At 39.1% G+C, this 21,096-nt stretch overlaps 1 protein-coding gene across 6 annotated transcripts in view; it reads right to left on the bottom strand.

Annotated features, from left to right (window-relative positions):
• The window catches only part of LOC140476087 (centrosomal protein of 128 kDa-like), a 416,326-nt gene that overhangs the window by 302,592 nt on the left and 92,638 nt on the right, over positions 1–21,096 (bottom strand). For all 6 annotated transcript variants that reach the window (XM_072568114.1, XM_072568117.1, XM_072568115.1 and 3 more), the window contains 3 exons: positions 15,091–15,165; positions 13,244–13,370; positions 1,566–1,726 (listed from right to left, as the gene is read on the bottom strand). In XM_072568114.1, coding sequence (XP_072424215.1) covers positions 1,566–1,726; positions 13,244–13,370; positions 15,091–15,165 — 363 coding nt within the window. The remainder of the gene's footprint in view (positions 1–1,565; positions 1,727–13,243; positions 13,371–15,090; positions 15,166–21,096) is intronic.

Below are 21,096 nucleotides of genomic sequence, written 5' to 3'. Positions count from 1 at the left end.
AGTTATCTCTCGCATTTGTTGTTCCCAGACTCAGAGTGAATCACGATCAGCCAACGTGAGAGAAAAATAGCTGTGGAGAGGCAATAAGCAATATTGTAAATAGTGCTCTAAATCGTGGTAAGTAGTGTAGTGAAATAGTAAATGAGCCAGCAAGTGTTTGGTGATCCTTTTGCCTATACAGGGAAGCCTTTTTCCGGGGCTGGGGATACTGTCTGCCAGGAGTTTCATATTTTCAGCACCAACTCGCCTAGTGGCTTCAGAACAGGACATGCCATTTGATACCATCTGCCAGTTGCTGGTACATTTAGCATACCTGACATTACAGTCACTGAAAGTCATACATTGTTCAATTGTGTGGTAAGTAGGAACATCTTTCTGGAATGATTGCAACCTGCTATTGGAAAGCACACCTAATTAACCACTCCATAGTGCTGGGCTTCCACATTCCTCTTCCAGTGGCACTACCTACAATGAAGAGCTGCAAGCTTGAAAAGTCTGCTTCTGGTTTAATACAGTAGGCCTTACCCAAAGGAGGTTTTCAGCAGCACCCAGCCAGTGGACTAGATCCCCACTGTCTGGATTAAACTGCACCTATCAGTCATACCATCGGGAGTAGCAATTTCTACCTTCGCAGTACAATATCTGACATGTACTGTACCAGATTAGAATAAATTTAATCATCGTTTCCAACAACATCACTGTTGATTGCACTTAAAATTACTTCATTGAAGCTATAAAGTGCTTTGAGATGTCGGAAGTCATGAAGGCATTATATAAATCTAAGTCTTTCTCTGTTTTTTTTCTGCCACAACCAGAAAATTTATTGAGCATACCACAACTGTTAGAAGGATTATACAACTTTAGATGCAACTGAGTGCACATACAGTACATGTTGCAAAATATAATTTTAAAATCTTACCCTTGCTAGGTTCAGGATAATTCCAGTGTTCAGGTTCACAGCATGATAACACTTCCACATTTTTATTTCTCGAAATTTTCACGTCATAAAGTCTGGAGGCATGAATGATAACTTCCAGCAATGGAGATTGATAACTTCAAGTTTTGGTCATAGCTTAAAAGAAATTACAGGGCTGCTATTCCTGAGTAAAGTGTTCAGTATCGTCAAATGGCAAGTTAAATTCTTTCTGGGTCATACTAACCTTTACATTGATGGTCACACAGAAAGGTTAAGATGTTTTACGAACACATGATGAAAGTTGCAAGAAATATTAGTCACTAAGTTGGACCATGAGGGGGTTGTTTTGCAAATTAACTAAACATCAAATATCATCCAACCTTTTTAATTCAAAAGGAAGAGACATGTGTCATTGCAGAGTGACAAATCTGCTAACAATTAATCTATGACATTGTAATTTCCAGTGAATAAGTCTGTGCCACAAACTGGATCAGAATAAGTGCGCTTTTCAAATTAATGTTACATTTCCTGTAACAGTGCAAGTATAAAAACAAAAATTCAATCCAACTGATTAAAGTTCTGTAACACATTTCCAGCAACAGAGATTTTAAGAGACTCTTTCATCACTCACTCAGCTCATTAAAGTTACCTCAATATGTGCAGAAAGTTGAGATTTCTCCTTGTCTTTTCTCTCAAGGGACCGTTTTAGCTCTTCCACCTCAGAAAGCACAGTATTACAGTTCAGCTGTGCTCGGAGCTCCAAAATCTGCTTCTCCAACAACTGTTTCTCATGCTCTGAAATCCCAGCCACTGCAAGACATGAAACTTAACATTTAGGAAGGAGACAAAGAGAGAACAAACAGAAAATCTACCAGTAATGATCGCCCAACTCTCCATAATATTACAAAAACTTAAATCAAAGCTTGCTGTAAAGTCCAAAAGTTTTACGTTTTATTTTGAGCATTCTTGTAACTTCTTTAAAACAGAGATTGAAAGCTGCAGAAAGAAATTGTGAAACAAAACTTGGAGGACCCTCTCAAAATACTATGTGAATATCTCAAAATGGAAAGATCTATCCCAGGTTTCAGGTTCATCAACATCCCTGTTTCCAACAAAACCATCAACCCACCATGAGCAAAGTCAATGGGAGATCTGTGCACAGCAAATAAACAACTTAATAGTGAGGATTTCTTAAAGACATTCCTCAAGATGTTACATTATGAGTGAACAGTAGAAACACATGAAAACTACCTCTGTCATAGAATTACAGCATAGTACAGCACAGATAGGAGCCATGCAGCCCACCCTGTTTGTACTTGCTCTTTCAAAGAGTAATTAATATAATTAATTCCAATGTCCTATGTATGTAATTAATTCCACTCCCCCAAGACTGTAATTAACAAATCCAGACAAAACTTATTTATAGCTAAGAATATGGAACATGCTAATAAAAGTGCTTGAGGTCATTGACACACATTTGGGAGAAAGGGAAAAAGGAATTGGTGCACGTCCTAATATAGTCAGATGACAGTTGAAAGGAAGTTCTTGCAGAACATAAACCACTGCATAGGTCTGTTGGGTTGAATGGCCTGTTAGGACGCTGTAAACTCTTCATAATAATTTGTATGCTGAAGGATGCAGTGAACACAAGGAAAACTTGAGTGACCTGAAAGGGGTAAAAATACAGTAGAGACAGATAAGATGTGGACCCCATCCCTCACCCCCTACCCGCAGCACCAGAAGCCACTGCATCTCATTCTACAATTAAGCTAGGTTCTAGGGCTGATGCCATTGATACTGTTCCTCATTAGCCTGCTGGATGGTGATTCTTAGGTTGTTCCAGTGAGCACAGGGAACAGAGTTTCTCTAGAAGTCCCTGACCTTTCATTAAGACATACAGGAAGACATCAGAAAATCTATCTTGTAGCATTTTGATGACAAAGTCTGAAAACTCTTGACTGAGTGGAGAAGGAAGATGGGGCTGTCCATTTCCCAAAATGGCTGCAAAGTCTAATCACATTAAACTGAGATTACATAACAAGTGACATGCAAGTTCGGGAGTCAGAACAACATCAACAGTAACATTGGTCACCATATGGGCATTAACTATTCACTGTCTCCTGCTAATTTATATCTTTGTAACAGAACATGAACTTTACATTCATTCTCCCTCATATTGTTATCCTGACAATAGTATAGAGGCTTCATGCTCATTCCACTCACTCCTTTTAATGAAAGTTTGGGAGCTGCTTGCTCACTATCCCAACATTTTCATCTTGTTAACAGTGCAGAGGTTTCCTGCTCATTCTATTCACCTAACCCTTAGCCATCCATACCACTCCCAGTTATAATTGGGCCTCTGGACTCAGACTCCCACAGCAGTTGCCCAGCATTTTTCTCCTTAAATATTATTTATTCACTAAAACTAAATCAAATTAAATCAAAAATAAACAGGAAGATATCATTCATTGTGTGGCATAAATATGGATTTGAACACATCAGTACCTGGCCTCTAAAAACACACCACTAATTCAGATGAATAATGACCTTTTCATTTTCTACAGTTTACTTGTGTTCTATTGATCAATGAGATGTTGATGAGATGATAACGTTTGCATTCCAAGCAGAATTCTTCTTTTTAACAATTAGCAGACCTGCCCAATTGCATCATATAACAGTGCTTCAAAGTGCTCAATCCCTGCTGCTGAAGCAAAGCCAGTCAAGCAAAAAAGCCTGGGATTTATTGTCCATCCCTTGCACTGTAGTCAGCTACTACTACAGGAGCCCAACTATTGACCAAATGGACCACATACTTTGCTGTGACTTCATTAATATTTTTAAAACAAGTAATCAATCAACAAAAACGAAAATCGCTGGGAAAACACAGAAGGTCTGGCAACATCTGCGGACAGAAAGCCAGGTTAACCTGATCATACACCAAATTTGAATGGTTTAGTCTGAGGGAGTGACTGCCTCCTGGAGCGAAGTTTCCAGGTAACTTTCCTACTCTCTGATGTTGCACAATGTCTCTGGCTCAAACTCCAGCTCCTTAACTTCAATATGAAAGTCCTCAAACTACAAACCAGATAAATTTTTGATGAAATTTCAGTAATTTTATGATTAACCACAACTAATGCTGTTTTTTATTTCAGATTTAATGTGTCTTATTTATGTACTTAATTTCCCCAACCTCCATTTCTGAATCATGAGTTTAAAACAGAAGAATGGCAAAAACTCAAATAATGTCCTGTGACTGGAACAGCTTGTACTACACTCCATCATATAGGACTTCCTAACTTAATCATCTTACTTATACTCTTCACTGGGTGAAATCAGATTAAATCAAATGACGGCTGTCAACAGGATGATGAATTTCCTGTTGTCGTAGCAACTTTGTAACTAGCCTAGAACACAGATATGTATAAAGGAAAAGTCCAAGACCTCAAATTTGTATTAGCGGATCTTTCAGAGTAAGTAAACTTCTTTTAAAGACTTGATGTTGGTCTTCAAATTAATATATAGTGCAACTACGACTGAAGTAAACAATATTTAAGGTTACAACAAATTTAGGAGTAGACAACAAGTATAAAATTCCCACAACCAAAGTTAGGAATTAATAAAAATATGACTAGTCTCCCCACAGGTGGAACAAGTGGACTCGATTCCTACTGACATATCAACCCGCATGAGAAGGGGAAATATGCAAACTAAAGGAGAATTATACAGGTCTATAGCACAGCAAAAGATCCTTCAGCCCATTGAGTCTATACCAATCAAAACAACCACCTAACAATTCTAATCCCATTTTCTAACACTGGGCCCATAGCCTTGCATCCCTTGGCATCATTCCACATCTAAATACTTCCTAAATGTTATGAGGGTTTCTGCTTCTGCCACCCTTACAGGCACTGAATCCCAGATTCCCACCACCCTCTGGGTGAAAAAAGTTCCTCCTTACATCTCCTCTAAAGCTTTTTCCCCTTATTGTAAAATCTATAACACCTGGTCATTGGTCCCTCTGTGAAGAGAAAAAGTTTCTGTCTATACTATTAATGCTCCTCATAATTTTATACATCTCAGTCATGTTCCACCTCAGCCTCCAGTGCTCTGAGGTAAACAACCCCAGTCTATCCAATTTCTTTCTCTCCCTCTCTTCATAACTAATATTATGCAGTCAAGACAATGTCTAAATAAATCTCCTCTGAACCCTCTCCAGTGCAATTACATTCCTCCTAAAAGGTGAATTACAGAACTGCACACAACAGCTGAGGCCTCAACAATGTTTTATACAGTTCCAACATAACATTTCTGCTCTTAAACTTTATGCCTCAGCTAATAAAGCCAAGTATCCCAAATGACTTCTGGACCACTTTATCTACCTGTCTCACTACCTTAAACGACCACTGAATATGCATATTATTATGGACTAGGCCAGACCACTCAAAACATTCTTGAGCAGGCAACCCAGACTATAACTTTGCAGTTTGTTTCAGTAAGTGGACAGTGAAAATTACCTGGAGTACGTTAGCTAAGTTGACTACTAGGTTTTAAAAACAGACAGAAATTTATTCATAGAATTACAAATGAAACACAAACTACAGAATAAAGAACCTCTAGGGAACTCAGTCTATTCAAATTAGACTTAATTATGCTGTTTCGAATGTATACAACTGTCCCAATAAGCAAACCCCCTTAAAACACAGTTAAAAAAATGGAACAGATGCTCACAGGTTGAAGTTAGAAGGGCAGAAAGAGGGAGTGAGTTTCCACACAGCTCACTGTTGAACTCCTAACTAGGTCTGAACTGAATTGCTCAGCTCGAGAGCTGACCACTCCCCTTTCATTATACAGATCACTTTTAAAACATGACCACTTTGGCTTGAAGTCTCATCTGTTTACATATAAACAAAAAGGCCTCTCAATACCCTTTAATCCCTATACCAAACTAGTCCAATCAGAACTGGGAGCTAGTTTATGACCCCTCTTAAAAAAAACCAAGGACACAGTATCCTTGGTGATAAAAAGGACCAGCTTTGTGACAACATGAAGGCCCCTCTGATACTTGGTGCTTCCCAGGATCTTACCATTAATCATTCATTGTCTTGCCTTGTTTCTCCTGCCCAAGTGCATCACCTCACAGTTGTCCTGATGGAATCCTGTTTATTACTGATCAGCCCAACTGACTAGCCCATCCTGTAATCTAAGGCTATCCTCCCTACTATGTACCATCTCACCAATTTTCATATTATCTGCAAACTTACTTCCTGCATTCAGGTTTTCCTGCCACTCAGATGCAATTCATCAGATTTTCTGTGATCCCATGGGCTCTTACCTTCCCTATTAGTCTCCCACATGGGATCTTATGAAAAGCCTTGCTGAAGTCCAAACTGACTACATCGAATGCAGTGCCCTCATCTACATACCTATCACCACTTCAAAAAATTCAATCAAATTGACAGATGTGACCATCCATTAACAAAACCATGCTGACTGTTCTTGATTAATCCCTGCCTTTCCAAGTACAGATTAATTCCGTCCTATAGAATTGCTTCTAATAGTTTCTCCATCACTGAGATCAGACCAACTGGCCTGGACTTTCCTGGTTTGTCCCTTGTTCCCTGTAGTAACAGACATCTTTGTGAAGGAATCAGAGCAACACAATCCTCCCAAAACTGAGAATCAGGCAAGTAGCTCGGTAAACAAAGAAGAATAGAATCATGGGATTCAGGGTAGAAGGCTTGATCCCAAAAGGGCTTTTATTGCTTTGGATTTTATGCATATAATTGCAAGTCTGACTGATAATACAGTCCAGGTGCAATACAGAATGCAGCACTGGTGGTGAGACATTATCCAAGATCTTAGCTACACACTCCTCAGATGGACCAAAAAGGTCCCATGGTACTGTTTTAAAGATAAAAGGGAATTTCTCCCCGATCAATATTTATACCTTGACCAATGTATAAGGAAACCAATTTACTTATTCATTATCTATTTGTTTGAGGCATCTTACATATGCAAAATGACACCTCACCATAGAATCGGCTCATTCGGCCCATCAAATCCGCACAGACTCTCTAAAGAGCATCCCACCCAGACCTACGCCCCCATCCTATCCCTGTAAACCTGCATTTTCCATGGCTAAACCACATAGCGTACACATCCCTGAACATCTCCAACATTATTACACAAACACATAATCTGGTTATTTCTGTAAAAACAGGCATGCAGTTGAAGCTTTCCATCTTGTGCTCATCAGGACAGAATGACAGGAACACCAACATTTCAATGTGAAATATTTATACTGCATGACAAAAAGGTGTTGAATGGTTGGCAAGTGAACTCTGAAATGTCAAGTTATTGCCATGGAGAATGCACAGGGGCAACAGTTTTTCTTCAGATTTTATTTCAAACCAGCAAGTCATTGTAATTGGGTAAGATGTCACCATGGGAAATGCCCCAGGGAAACACTGCACCCCCGAGCTTTTGTTCAGGGAAAAAGCACAATGCCTGGATATGTTCTTGTTGTTTACAGAGAACAAGGCTCTGTGTGAGAATACATGCAGCTTCTGACAAGCATAAGCGAGCCCCATTAGTCTGACTGATAATCTTGAAATGGTTTTTGGGGTTCCATAACTGAATTGTCACATTGTGAATGGAAATGTTTTCATAATTGCTATATCTTAAACCTAGCTATTCTGAAATATGGTGAAACTTTAATTAACTTAAAGAGCAGCACTCACACAAGTACTTATGAGTGTACAAGAATTACACAAACAACAAAGATGCTGGTGTCTTCTACCTGCGACATACTGTGTAGCAGAGATGATGGAATGAATGTTTGCAGTGATGCTTAGCATACCAAACAAGCACGCTGCTATGTCCTGATCAGTGTTAAGCATCTCGGATGTAGTTGGAACTTCACTCATCTAAAAATTGGAGACTTGTTCTATCATATGCCTGACTTGTGCCTTGTAGGTGGTGGGCAGGGTTTGAAGAATTAGGACATAAGCTATACAATCCAGAAACCCAACACTTTCACCTGTTTAGGTGACCCTAGTATCTATATAGCTGATTAAGTTCACTTTTTTAGTCCTTCTTTGTCTAAATGTGTGGTGGATATTAATTGTCACTTATTGTGTGTGTGCAATCATCAGCGAACATCCCCACTTGAGCTCATCCCAGAATCACAGAATTATTACTGTGTAAAAGCAGGCCACGTGGCTCATTTTGTCTGCATTTGTGATGGAGGGAAGACCATTGATGAAGCAACTGACAATGTTCATGCCTCACACACTGTCTTGCAGCAATATCTTGTGGCTGAGATGATTGGTCTCCAACAACCACAGCCATCACCTCAAACTTCAAATAACCATAAGCCAGGATGAAGAAACAAGGCCCAAGGCAAAATTTAACAAGGTAAAAACAATGACTGCAGATGCTGAAAACCAAATACTGGATTAGTGGTGCTGGAAGAGCACAGCAGTTCAGGCAGCATCCAATGAGCAGTGAAATTGACGTTTCGGGCAAAAGCCCTTCATCAGGAATAAATGAAGGGCTTTTGCCCGAAACGTCGATTTCACTGCTCGTTGGATGCTGCCTGAACTGCTGTGCTCTTCCAGCACCACTAATCCAGTACCAAGGCAAAATTTGTTCAGGGACATGATTTGTTTAAGTTAATTAAAGTTTCACCATATTTCAGAATAGCTAAGTTTAAGATACAGCAATTATGAAAACATTTCCATTTATAATATGACAATTCAGTACAAATTAAATTATGTCACACCATTTCGATATTTGATACTGAAAGCTATTGAAACCCATATGACTTGGTGCTTTAATTATCTACCATCTTGACCTAGTACTAAGTTCATTGTGATGCGAATGATAGGTTGAAGGAAGCTCATGTAGTGTATAAACTTTGACATGGATCGGCTTATATATGTACATTCTACATAATGCTATCTGAGATCAATTAAAATCTGTTTTGCAGGATCCAATCTCTCCAAAGACATTTTAGACATAATTACTTTGAAGACAGAGCATAGAACATTATAGTGCAGTACTTCGGCCCTCAATGTTGCGCCAACATGTGGAACCAATCTGAAGCCCATCTAATCTACACTATTCCATTTTCATCCTTATGTTTATCCAATGACCACTTCAATGCCCTTAATGTTGGTGAGTCTATTACTGTTGCAGGCAGTGCGTTCCACGCACCTACAAATCTCTGAAACTAACTCTGACATCTGTCCTATATCTATCACCCCTCAATTTAAAGCTATGTCCCCTTGTGCTAGCCATCACCATCCGAGGAAAAAGGCTCTCACTGTCCACCTTCTCTAACCCTCTGATAATCTTGTATGTGTCTATTAAGTCACCTCCTAACCTTCTTCTCTCTAATGAAAACAGCCTCAAGTCCCTCAGCCATTCCTCATAAGACCTTGCCTCCAGAGCAGGCAACATCTTGGTAAATCTCCTCTGCACCCTTCCCAATGCTTCCCCAAATTTTCAATAATGTGGCAACCAGAACTGTACACAATACTCCAAGTGCGGCCGCACCAGAGTTTTGTACAGCTGAACATGACTTCATGGATCCAAAACTCAATCCCTCTACCTATAAAAACTAATACACCGTACACATTCTTAACAACCCTATCAACCTGGATGGCAACTTTCAGGGATCTATGCGAATGCTCTTCAGGAGGCTTTAACCTAATTCAGCAGGGGGATGGGAACCTGAATTGTAGCTCCAGTGTACAAGAGGTTGAGAGTAGTGAGGTCATGAATAAGGTTTCAAGGTCACAGGAGTGTACCAGCAGGTGGTTTGAAGCGTGTCTACTTCAACGCCAGGAGCATCCAGAATAAGGTGGGTGAACTTGCAGCATGGGTTGGTACTTGGTACTTCGATGTTGTGGCCATTTTAGAGGCAAGGATAGAGCAGGGACAGGAATGGTTGTTGCAGGTTCCGGGGTTTAGCTGTTTCAGTAAGATCGGGGAAGGTGGTAAAAGAGGGGGAGGTGTAGAATGTTAGTTAAGGACAGTATTATAATGGCAGAAAGGACATTTGATGATGACTCATCTATTGAGGTATTATGGGGTGAGGTTCCAAATAGGAAAGGAGATCACCCTGTTGGGAGTTTTTTATAGGCCTCCAAAAGGTTCCAGTGATATGGAGGAAGGGATTACAAAGATTTTTCTAGATAGGTAGCTGTTATGGGAAACTTTAACTTTCCAAAAATTGACTGGAAACGCTTTGGTTGAGTACTTTAGATGGGTCAGTTTTTGCAGGAGGCTTTCCTGACACAGTATGTAGACAGGCTAACAAGGGACAAGGCCACACTGGATTTGGTACTGGGTAATGAACCAAACCAGGTGTTAGATTTAGAGGTAGGCATATACCGCAGGGCAAAAGATATAGCTGGGGGAAAGGCAACTATGAGGCGATTAGGCAAGATTTAGGTTGCATAGGATGGGGAAGGAAACTGCAGGGGATGGACACATGGTCTTTACACTGGGTGGGGGAGTCCAGAACTAGACAGCATCATTTTAGGGTGAGAGGGGAAAGATATAAAAAAGACCTAAGGGGTAACGTTTTCACACAGAGGGTGGTGCGCGTGTGGAGTGGGCTGCCAGAGGAAGTACAATTGCAATATTTAAAAGGCATCTGGATGGGTTTATGAATATGGAGTGTATGGAGGGATATGGGCCTGGTGCTGGCAGGTTGGACTAGATTGGGTTGGGATATCTGGTCGGCATGGATGGGTTGGACCGAGAAGTCTGTTTCTGTGCTGTACATCTCTATGATTCTTTGACTCTATAATTGAAATGTGCAGCTTATTCAAGGAATAGCTACTGCATGTCCTTGATAAGTATGCACCTGTCATGGAGGGAGGAAGTGGTCAATAGAGGGAACTGTGGTTTACTAAAGAAGTGGAATCTCTTGTCAAGAGGAAGAAGGAGGCTTATATAAAGATGAGACATGAAGGCTCAGTTAGGGTGCTTGAGTGTTACAAGCTAGCCAGAAAAGACCTAAAGAGAGAACTAAGAAGAGCCAGGTGGGGACATGAGAAGTCATTGGCAGGTAGGATCAAGGAAAACCCTAAAGCTTTTGATAGGTATGTCAGAAATAAAAGGATGACTGGAGTAAGATAGGGCCAGTCGAGGATAGTAGTGGGAGGTTGTGTGTGGAGCCCGAAGAGATAGGAGGAGCACGAAATGAATCCTTTTCGCCAGTATTCACACAGGAAAAAGACAATGCTGTCAAGTAGAATACTGAGATACAGGCTATTAGACTAGATGGGATTGAGGCTCATAAGGAGGAGGTGTTAGCATGTCTGTAAAGTGTGAAAATAGATAAGTCCCTGTGCCGGATGGGAGTTATCCTGATGATCACTTTGCACAAGGCATTATTTCAAACACATCAATAAGACACATCAATAAGATAACTAAATCTTATCTGATGGTCTTCATTAAAGAAAAATCAGCAAAACCTCTGGGAATTTATTTTCTGAGAATGGTGCTACCAACTTCAACACATACCCAAACCAGCAGTTTTATGAAAACTAACTAGCATCCCATTTGGAACGTAGCAACACAATGCTACCTTCACTTAGGATAACACTGCATTAGATTAGATTAGATTCCCTACAGTGTGGAAACAAGCCCTCCGGCCCAACAAGTCCATAACAACCCTCCGAACAGCAACCCACCCAGACCCTAAGTTTACCCCTGACTAATCCACCTAACACTACGGGCAATTGAGCATGGCCAATTCACCTAACCTGCACATCTTTGGACTGTGGGAGGAAACCAGAGCACCGGGAGTAAACCCATGCAGACATGGGGAGAATGTGCAAACTCCACACAAACAGCTGGCCCAAGGTGGGAATTGAACCCGAGTCCCTGGTGCTGTGAGGCAGCAGTGCTAACCACTGAGCCACCGTGTCATCCATCTTAATTACATAAAACATGGTAGAATGAATTTAAGTGGAAGATTTGAATTATTGTTGCCTTTGAATAGCCAAAATATGCAAAGCCTTGGAATATTTGGAAAGAGATATATGCAATACTTTCAATATCAAAACATGCAAAAGGTAATAAACAGAATGTAGTACAGTGGAGTGCAAACTGATAATGTTGTGCTTAGATATTGCAAAACCAAGGGCCATGTTACTCAACAATATTGGATTATTCAATTCAGTTTATACCACATCATAAAACATGACAATCCAACACTGGAGAAAGGAACCCAGAGTCTTCTTAGGTTGAATGAAATGCTCAGGAAGACTAAAGAAGATTAACTGCAATGCTGGGGATAGACCTTACTAACAAAATAAACACATTATGCTCAGATAACTTTTAGTTAACCAAAACGAAGATCATAGGAAGAGCAAACTTAAATAAGCAAATTAAAGCATTTGAAAGAATCGTTTTACTTAACTAAACGTCTCCCAGACAGCAAAAAAAGAGGAAATAAAAAATTTGAGTTTTGAAGGGAGCTTGTATACTTATCTTGATTATCTTTCTGTTCCTATAACTTATGTCTTATATCATGTCTTCCAAAATGTTATTTTTTTATAAATTAGAATGTTTTATAAATCTTACAAAGTACTATAAATTGAAAATTTCACCAGACAAATTGTTTCTTTGAGAAAATTCAAAACTAAGCCATTTTTAAAAATTGTATATCATGTGTGGACTTCATTGAAAGGCTAGTAATTACTGCTGGTCCCTGAGAAGATCATGATGAGTTGTCTATTTGAATCGTTTTCCTTCTCATGTTAAAGATATTCCAACAATACTGATGGGGGGGGGGGGACATTCAATGATTTTGACCCAGTGATGATTAAGCGACATCAATATATCTCCAAGGCAAGATGGTGTCTGACTTGGACAGAAACTTGCTGATGTTGGTTTTCATGTGCTTGCCACCTTGTTCTTCTAGACGCTGAGGTTTAGAAGGTGCTGCTGAAGGAGCTTTGGCAAGTTCATTCAATCAGAAAATAGTTACAACCCAGGAAGGGGCCTGACTTCATTCAGCCTGACTTGTCCACAGCTGCTGCAGTGTATCTTGTTGATTGTACACACAGCATCTGGTGGTCAAGTGAGTAAATGTTTAAGGCAGTGGACTAAAGTCCATCACTCTGCTAAAGCTCACAATACTGTCATGGTCTCATATTCACTATCATTGAAATCAAGTGCCACAATGCTGCTTAAACTCATTTTTGACTGATTTCTACCTGAAAAAACTGCATTGTAATCTGATGCAGAAACCAGCAAATATATCAATGAGAAAAATGCAGTAGATGTGGCTGACTTATCACTTACCTCTTTGGTTCAGTCTGCCATCCTCCTCTACGCCACGATATCTTCGTTGCTGTGATTCCGAAATTCGATGTTGCAAGGTTGCTCGTTCTTGTTCAGTCTTCAACAGTTGAGAGCGCAAATCATCTATCTAAATTCACAGATAAGACTCAGTGGATCTGCAGAGCATTACCATTTTTGCATTTCGTATCTTTTCAAAACGCACGTGTTTTCTGTGTTCAGCAGCAGAAGTGTCCAGCAGTTAAATAGAAGATTGCAACAAGTTTATAACTTGAGCAATGAACAATGGAGAAATAAAAAATATTATCTGGCATCTTCTTTCAGAAATAGTTTTGAATATACTCCATCAATACAGGAGTAAAATGTGACAGACGCCAAATAATGGTTCAATCAAGGAACCACAGCTAGCTTCTGTGAAGCAAACACAGCTGGAAATGAACTACATGTAAAAGTCTTGCAGTTATTTGGTGTCTAAAACAGTAGGAGATAGAATATTTACAAAAATAAAGATGTTTTTTGAGATTAATGCATTCCAGTTATGGTCAGACATAAAACAGAAAAATAAACCACAGGAAACAAAAATACATCAGGATCCAAGAGAGTTTCATTAGAACGCCTGACACCATTTAGCAACTATTTGCATTTATGTAGCACATTTAATATTGTAAAACTTTCACTAGAGTGCTCAGACAATATTTGACACAGCCATATATGGAGGCATTAGGATATCACCAAAAGCTCAGTCCACATAATAGATTTTAAGGAGCATTCCAAAAGGAGCAAGAGCAGCTGACCAGAGCAGAGGTTTGGGGAGGGAAATCCAGAGGACAAAGTAACAACGAAGGGGAAGGCCATAGAGGAATATAAACACAAGGATAAGAATTTTAAATCTGAGCCATTACTGGACTAGGAGCCAGTGCAGGTGAGCCAGCACAGGGGTGATAGTGAATGAGAGATCAATACCAGGCAGATTTTCTTTTAGATTAGATTCCCTACAGTTTTGAAATAGGCCCTTCGGCCGAATAAGTCCACACTGACCCTCTGAAGAGTAACCCACACAGATTCATTTCCCTACATTTACCCCTGACAAATGTGCCTAACACTATTAGCATGATCAATTCACCTGACCTGCACATCTTTGTGATTGTGGGAGGAAACCGGAGTACCCGGAGGAAACCTGCGCAGACACGGGGAGAATGTGCAAACTCACAGGGTCACAGTAATAGACTCGCCAACTTTAAGGACATTTAAATAGTCATTGGATAGGCATATGGACAAGAATGGAATAGTGTAGGTTAGATGGGCTTCAGACTGGTTCCACAGATTGGCGCAACATTGAGGGCCGAAGGGCCTGTACTGCGCTGTTATGTTCTATGTTCTATGTCATCGTGGGAATCTGTTTGGATTGTTAAAGTATTATGATCAAAGTGAATAAACACTGAAAAAAATTTTTTGTCTTTCTTTCTGAAGAATCAGAAATTGATTTTTTTTTTACTCCTTAGTGGAAAGACTTATAAATTGGAAAGCTTTTGGTTTCAGTTTGCACTGCACAGAGTTGTCAGCCAAAATTACATATTAAAGTTAGAGTTTGCTGTTGAAACAGCTTATGCTTCTTGTTTATACATGAAGGTCCAACTTGTAACTGAATAATGTTTATGCTGTTGCTACAGCAAACCTTGCTGTCCAAGTTTTAGTATTGTTAGCCACAATTGTTAGGGAGGAGAGGCTTTATGCTACACAGTGAGAATAGTTATAACTACATAAATCCCCTAAGGATAAAAGAGAACAATAAAAATGTCTTTCTTCACTTCACGGGAATAGCTGAGCATTAGGTAATTTTTCCAGTATACCTGACAGGCAAGTGTCTCTCGGCTTCCTTCTGACTGCTCCAACTTCCGACGTGTACGATCAAGCTCTTGTTCAATCTTAATATATGATGCAAAGAAAAAATAAGTATACAAATGTTGTTATTAAACCTCCTGTAGCGTTACTTGCTCTGAATTCTGTGGTTCAGAGCACTGCTGATCTTTCTTTTTGACTTGACTGGTTCCCCCCCTCATAATATACTTCTCTCAACAGAAAAATCTAGGACCACTGTGTCTACTCAAACTGTTGACGTCAGACCACAACTTTAACAGGTTGTCTTTTTCAGGCCAGTATCATATCCTTGTTTTGAAATAAAAAATGGCTATTTTGAAATTCATAAAAAGCATCTGGCAGAACAGTTACACAGAAATGGAGGATTTTCAAGTTCTAACTATAAGAGTATATAACTCTATATTGAGTTTTTTTAAAAATGCATTAAAAAATTCTTGCATTTTAGACAAAGCTACCAATTTGTTTTTAAGCATCTCAAAACACCTACAAGACAGCGATGACGGCGCTTCTGCTTCGTAGCACCTTGGAACCTTCTGTTAACATTAAAGGTGCTACATAAGTCCAAGTTGCCATTGCAATGATTCTTTTGACAGTTCACATTCTGCTGAGAACACTTCAGAAGGCATTTAGAGACAACCAATTAGTTGACTAATATTCCCTGATGAAAATCACATTCTGCACTTTTAGGAATAAACCTGATGGGAAAATAAATATTAAAGTACATGAGTCAGCTAGACACAATCCTTTTCTTGGAGGCATGGGATTGAATCAAGTCGAGACGGATTGAGACAACAGTGTCTCTTCAGTCTATCGGTTTGATTTGAATTTGGGCAGTTTTCAACCCAGTTGCTATTGTTGCCATACGTCTGATGAACTGCACCCAACTGTCATTAATGGCACTGTCATTCAGTAGGAGCACTAGATGGTTGTGTACATAAGTGTCTGTGGTGTAGCAAAGCATTTTCAAGAGGTCAGGGCTGTAAAGCAGTGTTGATGTAGAGTTGCAGTAGCTTTCCCAGCCTGGAAGTGAACAATGATCAAGTACTAGAACTGTTCCATTTCCATCCAATAAGATTCCCTTCCCACCCCACCCCACCCCGCCCCCGACCCCCAACCCCCTGCACCTACTAAATTCAGCAACATTTTCACAATAAAATTATCTTCTAAAAAGTGTTTCCTAGTTTGTTTGCAAATTTTTATTGAGCACACGATGTCGGGAATGCTTGATGAGATGAACTCCACTCCAGCCGATTCACATTCCATGGTTAATATTATGGTTCAAAATTTGTTGTCAAAATCAATGTAGCTGATAGCACTCATCATTATTTATACACAAATTTCAAAGCATATTCAAACGAGGTCAAATGTAAGGTTGAGAACATCCAAAGGTTGCTACCTGAAATGTGCCACTCCACTGTGAGCTTCATCAAAACAAAATCAATTGATCTAGCTCATCATCAAAATGATTGCATGATATGAAATTTCAATATTTGCACAGCAGGTATAGACAAAACCAGCAGTCTAAATGGTCTTAATAGGGTAAGATGTAGTATTTACCACCAGCCAATCTCCCTGACGCTATAAATTAATTATTGCAAGGGTGGATCTCATTTGTTCCAGTTTTAGTTGTTGTTGGAAAGATTTTAGAATATTAAAGAAAACCTTTTCAAAAATGCTTGTTGATTCATTTCTCGTCAAACTTTCATTACCTCTCTATTTATCTTCTCTAACTGATACAATGTTGAATTCGCCAATTTTAATTTACTCTTGCCTATCAGTTCTTTAACTGCTAATTTTATAATCCTTTAATCTGATTGGTTAAGGAGTCTAATTCACTCAAGTGCTGGACACCAGATTTCCTTCCAAGACACATTATTAAGTCACATATAAAGCACCAAACCATTTTAAAAATCTAACTGTGCAAATAGGTCCAAGTAACATCATTAGATTCATTCCAACGGGAAGTTATAGGCAATGAGTTCTATTTGACAATTACTTTAAAATTCAGTTGAAACAATTGCCATAAAATAAAGATAATCCCTCCAGTGATTTCACATTATTACAATTTGTTCATTTGTGAAAGAAAAGCAACAGCAGTATCATTGCTCTGATATTCTACTTACATTTAAAAATTGAGGAAGCTTCATAAGTTGAAAGCTCCATTAACACAGAAAATAACTTTTTTCTTATTTAAACACAATGCCAGTGTACTGCAATACCCCAAATGCGTCTGCAATTGTGAGCTAATTGTCTGTAGTTCCAAAGAATCCATTCTTCATAATTTATATTTAAAATAATATATATATGTGCCTAACTATAGCAATTGTAGCAATGATTGCCCAAAGTGTACAATGTGTTCTTTTGAATTGGATTACATTAGAATTGTAGAAATACTGCATGAATCATTGGCAACTCATGGAAAACAACAATGCATTCACATCACACCCATTATGAAACCTATGGGATAATCTCAAAAATTTGATTTTAATCCTAAATTTACAGCAATTTGAGTTTTAGACAACTTGTCATTATTAACATATAAAAGCTAGATTGCTCATATTTATGTTATCTTCTCTCAGAGGGTTGCAAATCTTTTGAATTCCAAACCGTGGAGGGTTGTTGAGTATATCAAAGGCTGAGATCAAGAGAGTTTTGGACTCAGAAGAGAGTTAAGCAATGTGGGGATTGGCAGGGAAAATGGAATTAAGATCAAGGATCAGCCACCATTTTATTACACAACAATGCTTTCTCAAGAAGGTGTGTGTGACATTCTATTCCCTCTTACTTATGAATTACATTTGGGGAAGGACTTCTACCATGGCCTTTGATTTTACATTGTACTCAAAGCAATGCTGGAATGTATTGTTTGTTACCAATCCTTATTTCAACTCAAAGGCATGCTTATTTATCAGAGTCTGAAAAGTTCACTTCTCCTTACAAATCCCATGAGCCAATTTAATATTTTTAGTACAGATTAATAAATTACGCATCAATTAAACTGTAATTGACTAAAGTGAAAGTTCCAGTGTCATAAATTTTCAATGTGAGGATGCCAAGTTCAAGTGTGTTAGACATTCACCATCCTGAGTAGTGTCATTAACCTCTCGGAGTAACCAACAATGCCAAAAGGATTACATACAACTGTGGGCTTTCTTACTTAAGTAGCAAGAATCCTCCACGAGTTCAAGCAAAAAGCAGCATTTCATGGGCTTATATTTACCTCAGTCTAAAATGTATAGTCAAAATGTCAGAAAACAAATGTTTGGCTTCAACCAGAAGGCAAGCATCTCCCTCAACTGAATGAAACTCAAGATGGAATATTTTAAAGACAGCTAACATTTTCCTTAAAAACAATATCTCAAAGCTTTCTCTGTTCATATTAGCAAAAGAAATCCAGTGTCAAATCAATTAAGTAATTAATTTCCAAAAATGTATTTGCCAAACATATTTAAAAATATTTTTCTCCTTCATCTATTCACCCTGCCAACTAATATCACAAATGTTGTTCTCTGCCATCAAAGCTCCACTTACTCTCTCACCTAAATATCCTCACTTATTCTCCCTCAGCCTCTGCACTGACTGACTTCACATCCTCAACAGCTTTAATCACATACAACCTTCTTTGCCCCATTTTAAACGATTTCATTGCACTCCAGTTCTCTCTTAATGTCTGCTCCCCTAATTCAGAGCCTTTCCATATCCCCTGCCATCTCCTTGATCTCTTAACTCCCAGTATCTTAATCTAAGCAAGATTATTTCCGACCATTTCCTCATCACTCGTACTCATAGCCCCTTTCAACCTAATTTCCTTCTGCATTTGTTCCAAAAAATGCGCTCTGGTGAGGGCGCGTCAACTTTCTAATTATCTAGTCTTTGGCAATCTATTGCCATAACGCTCTGAAAAATGCTAATCTACTCAATCACTCCATTGACAGTTTGTATGTCCCATTCCTTTCCTTTCCTGCCCCTTTAGATGAGTTGCAGCACATATTGTACAAGGAGTATTTTTCAGTGCAAAAACAATACCCACAAACCAAACACACCACACCATACATGAGGCTTTTCTAAGATGTTGATAAAGACTTCTGATGCTCAAAATATCCAAAGTGAGAAACAAGTCAAAATATCTAGATTACAACTCAAAACGTGTGACAAATCCTACTCACCCAATGCAGGCATTGTCACATGTAATTTAAAAATTGGATAATGCACATATTACATTGATTAGAGACAAGGCTAGATATTGGTCAGAGTTGCCTATTAATTAATGTAAGTGCATAATTGAGACCATCTCAAAGGAGGTCTTGTGGTGCAGTGGTAGAGACCCTATCCCTGGACTGAGAGAACTGAGTTCAAGTCCCACATGCTCCAGAAGTGTGCGATAACAGGTTGATTAGAAAAATAGATTAATGAAAAAGAAATTGAGCGCATGACATTGCTGTGAGTCTGGAATCACAGTTCAAGCCCCACCAGATAAGGATGGTAGATTTCTTTTGCAAAAGTACATGAACGAACCACATGCTAGATTTTTTTTATTTTATTAAATTAAAAATACTTGTTGAGGTGGAGTTTGAACTCACCTCATCACACCATTAGTCTTGGTCTATGGAATGCAAATCCAATAGCATAATCACTTTACTACCAAACACAAGTTCCTGAAGAAAGAATGAGATGAAGCCGAAAAAGAAGACAGTTAAGGAATGAACTCTCAGTGCAACAAGGCAATGATTATGATTTTGGCAAGTGGAGGAACGGTGGTGAGAGACCTAGAAATGAAACTCAAAGCTCATGAGTTCAAATCATGGGAAGCTAAGCTAGAGAGTGACTCATCATACAGTGTGGAGGGCAAGTTGGCATAGGATATTGAAACTGCATGATCAGCTATGATCATAGTGAATGGTATTGCAGGCTTGAAGGACCAAATGGCCTATTCCTGCATGTATTTTCTATGTTTCTATCACAGTCCTACAAAAAAAAAGAATTTTGGAGCATGATCCATCTCAAAGAGACTTTGCCCTAGTAAGACAGAGGCTGAATAATTATTTCTGGAAATTTGGTTCAAAATGCAAATTTGTTGCATGGGGGAAAGAGGTGCTTTCAGTAATGTTTACACACCAAGGAGTAAAGTGTGCTGAGTAAGGAGTTCAATGAAGAGTGCAGAGATGGCATTTTCATTTTTTACTTTATCAGCCTCCAGCATTTGATTTCCAAGTTTTTGGAGCAGGAGCAGCTGATGAATCAGTAAGTGGTATTGATACAAACTACAGTTTATCAGCATAGTAATATTGTTATAATTGGTGTTGCAAAGCCTACTGGCAGTGCGAAAATGCTTCAGGAAGTGCACGCTGTAATGATTATAAATAAATTAATTAGCAATTACTAATATAATTAACATATATTTGAATCGGCAGAGTAGGTGAAGTGCTATGATGCAAAACGTGGGAGGTTTTGGATTCTGATCCAGGGCAAACACATCTAAATGCTTGTGGCCACAGGCACTACAGCTCAAAGTTATCAAGCTGCAGGCCCATCAGGGAGGGGTAAGCTACCTGGATATTTTATTAGGGTTACATCTTCCCTTTGGACCAGTGGTCAGGGAAAGGAAGGTGTGACTGCAAGTGAGGCAGGCAAGGGAACCCAGAGGGCAGGTGCCTTAATCTCAATAATTGCTTACAATTTTCACAATTTGTTTGGGTGCAAGAGCTTCAGGAAGGTTAAGCTAACTGAACACTGTAGCATGGTACAAGAAGTCACTCAAAAAGGGAGAGCAAGGAGAAATTAGTGGTAGGAGGAGCAGTACAATAAGAGGAATTTACACAACTCTCTGCAGCAAAGAGCATATGTCCAGGTGGCTGTGTTGTCCACCAGGTGCCAGGATTCTGGATACAAGCTCTAGATGGAGAAGAACTTGGGAATAAAGGGGATCTCAGGTTGTGATGCATGTTGGTAGCAATGACAGAGTTAGAAAAGGAAAGAGA

This window comes from Chiloscyllium punctatum, chromosome 4 (assembly GCF_047496795.1).
Source record: "Chiloscyllium punctatum isolate Juve2018m chromosome 4, sChiPun1.3, whole genome shotgun sequence".
NCBI classification, from domain to species: Eukaryota; Metazoa; Chordata; class Chondrichthyes; order Orectolobiformes; family Hemiscylliidae; genus Chiloscyllium; species Chiloscyllium punctatum.
This window is presented reverse-complemented; position numbering and strand designations above follow the sequence as displayed.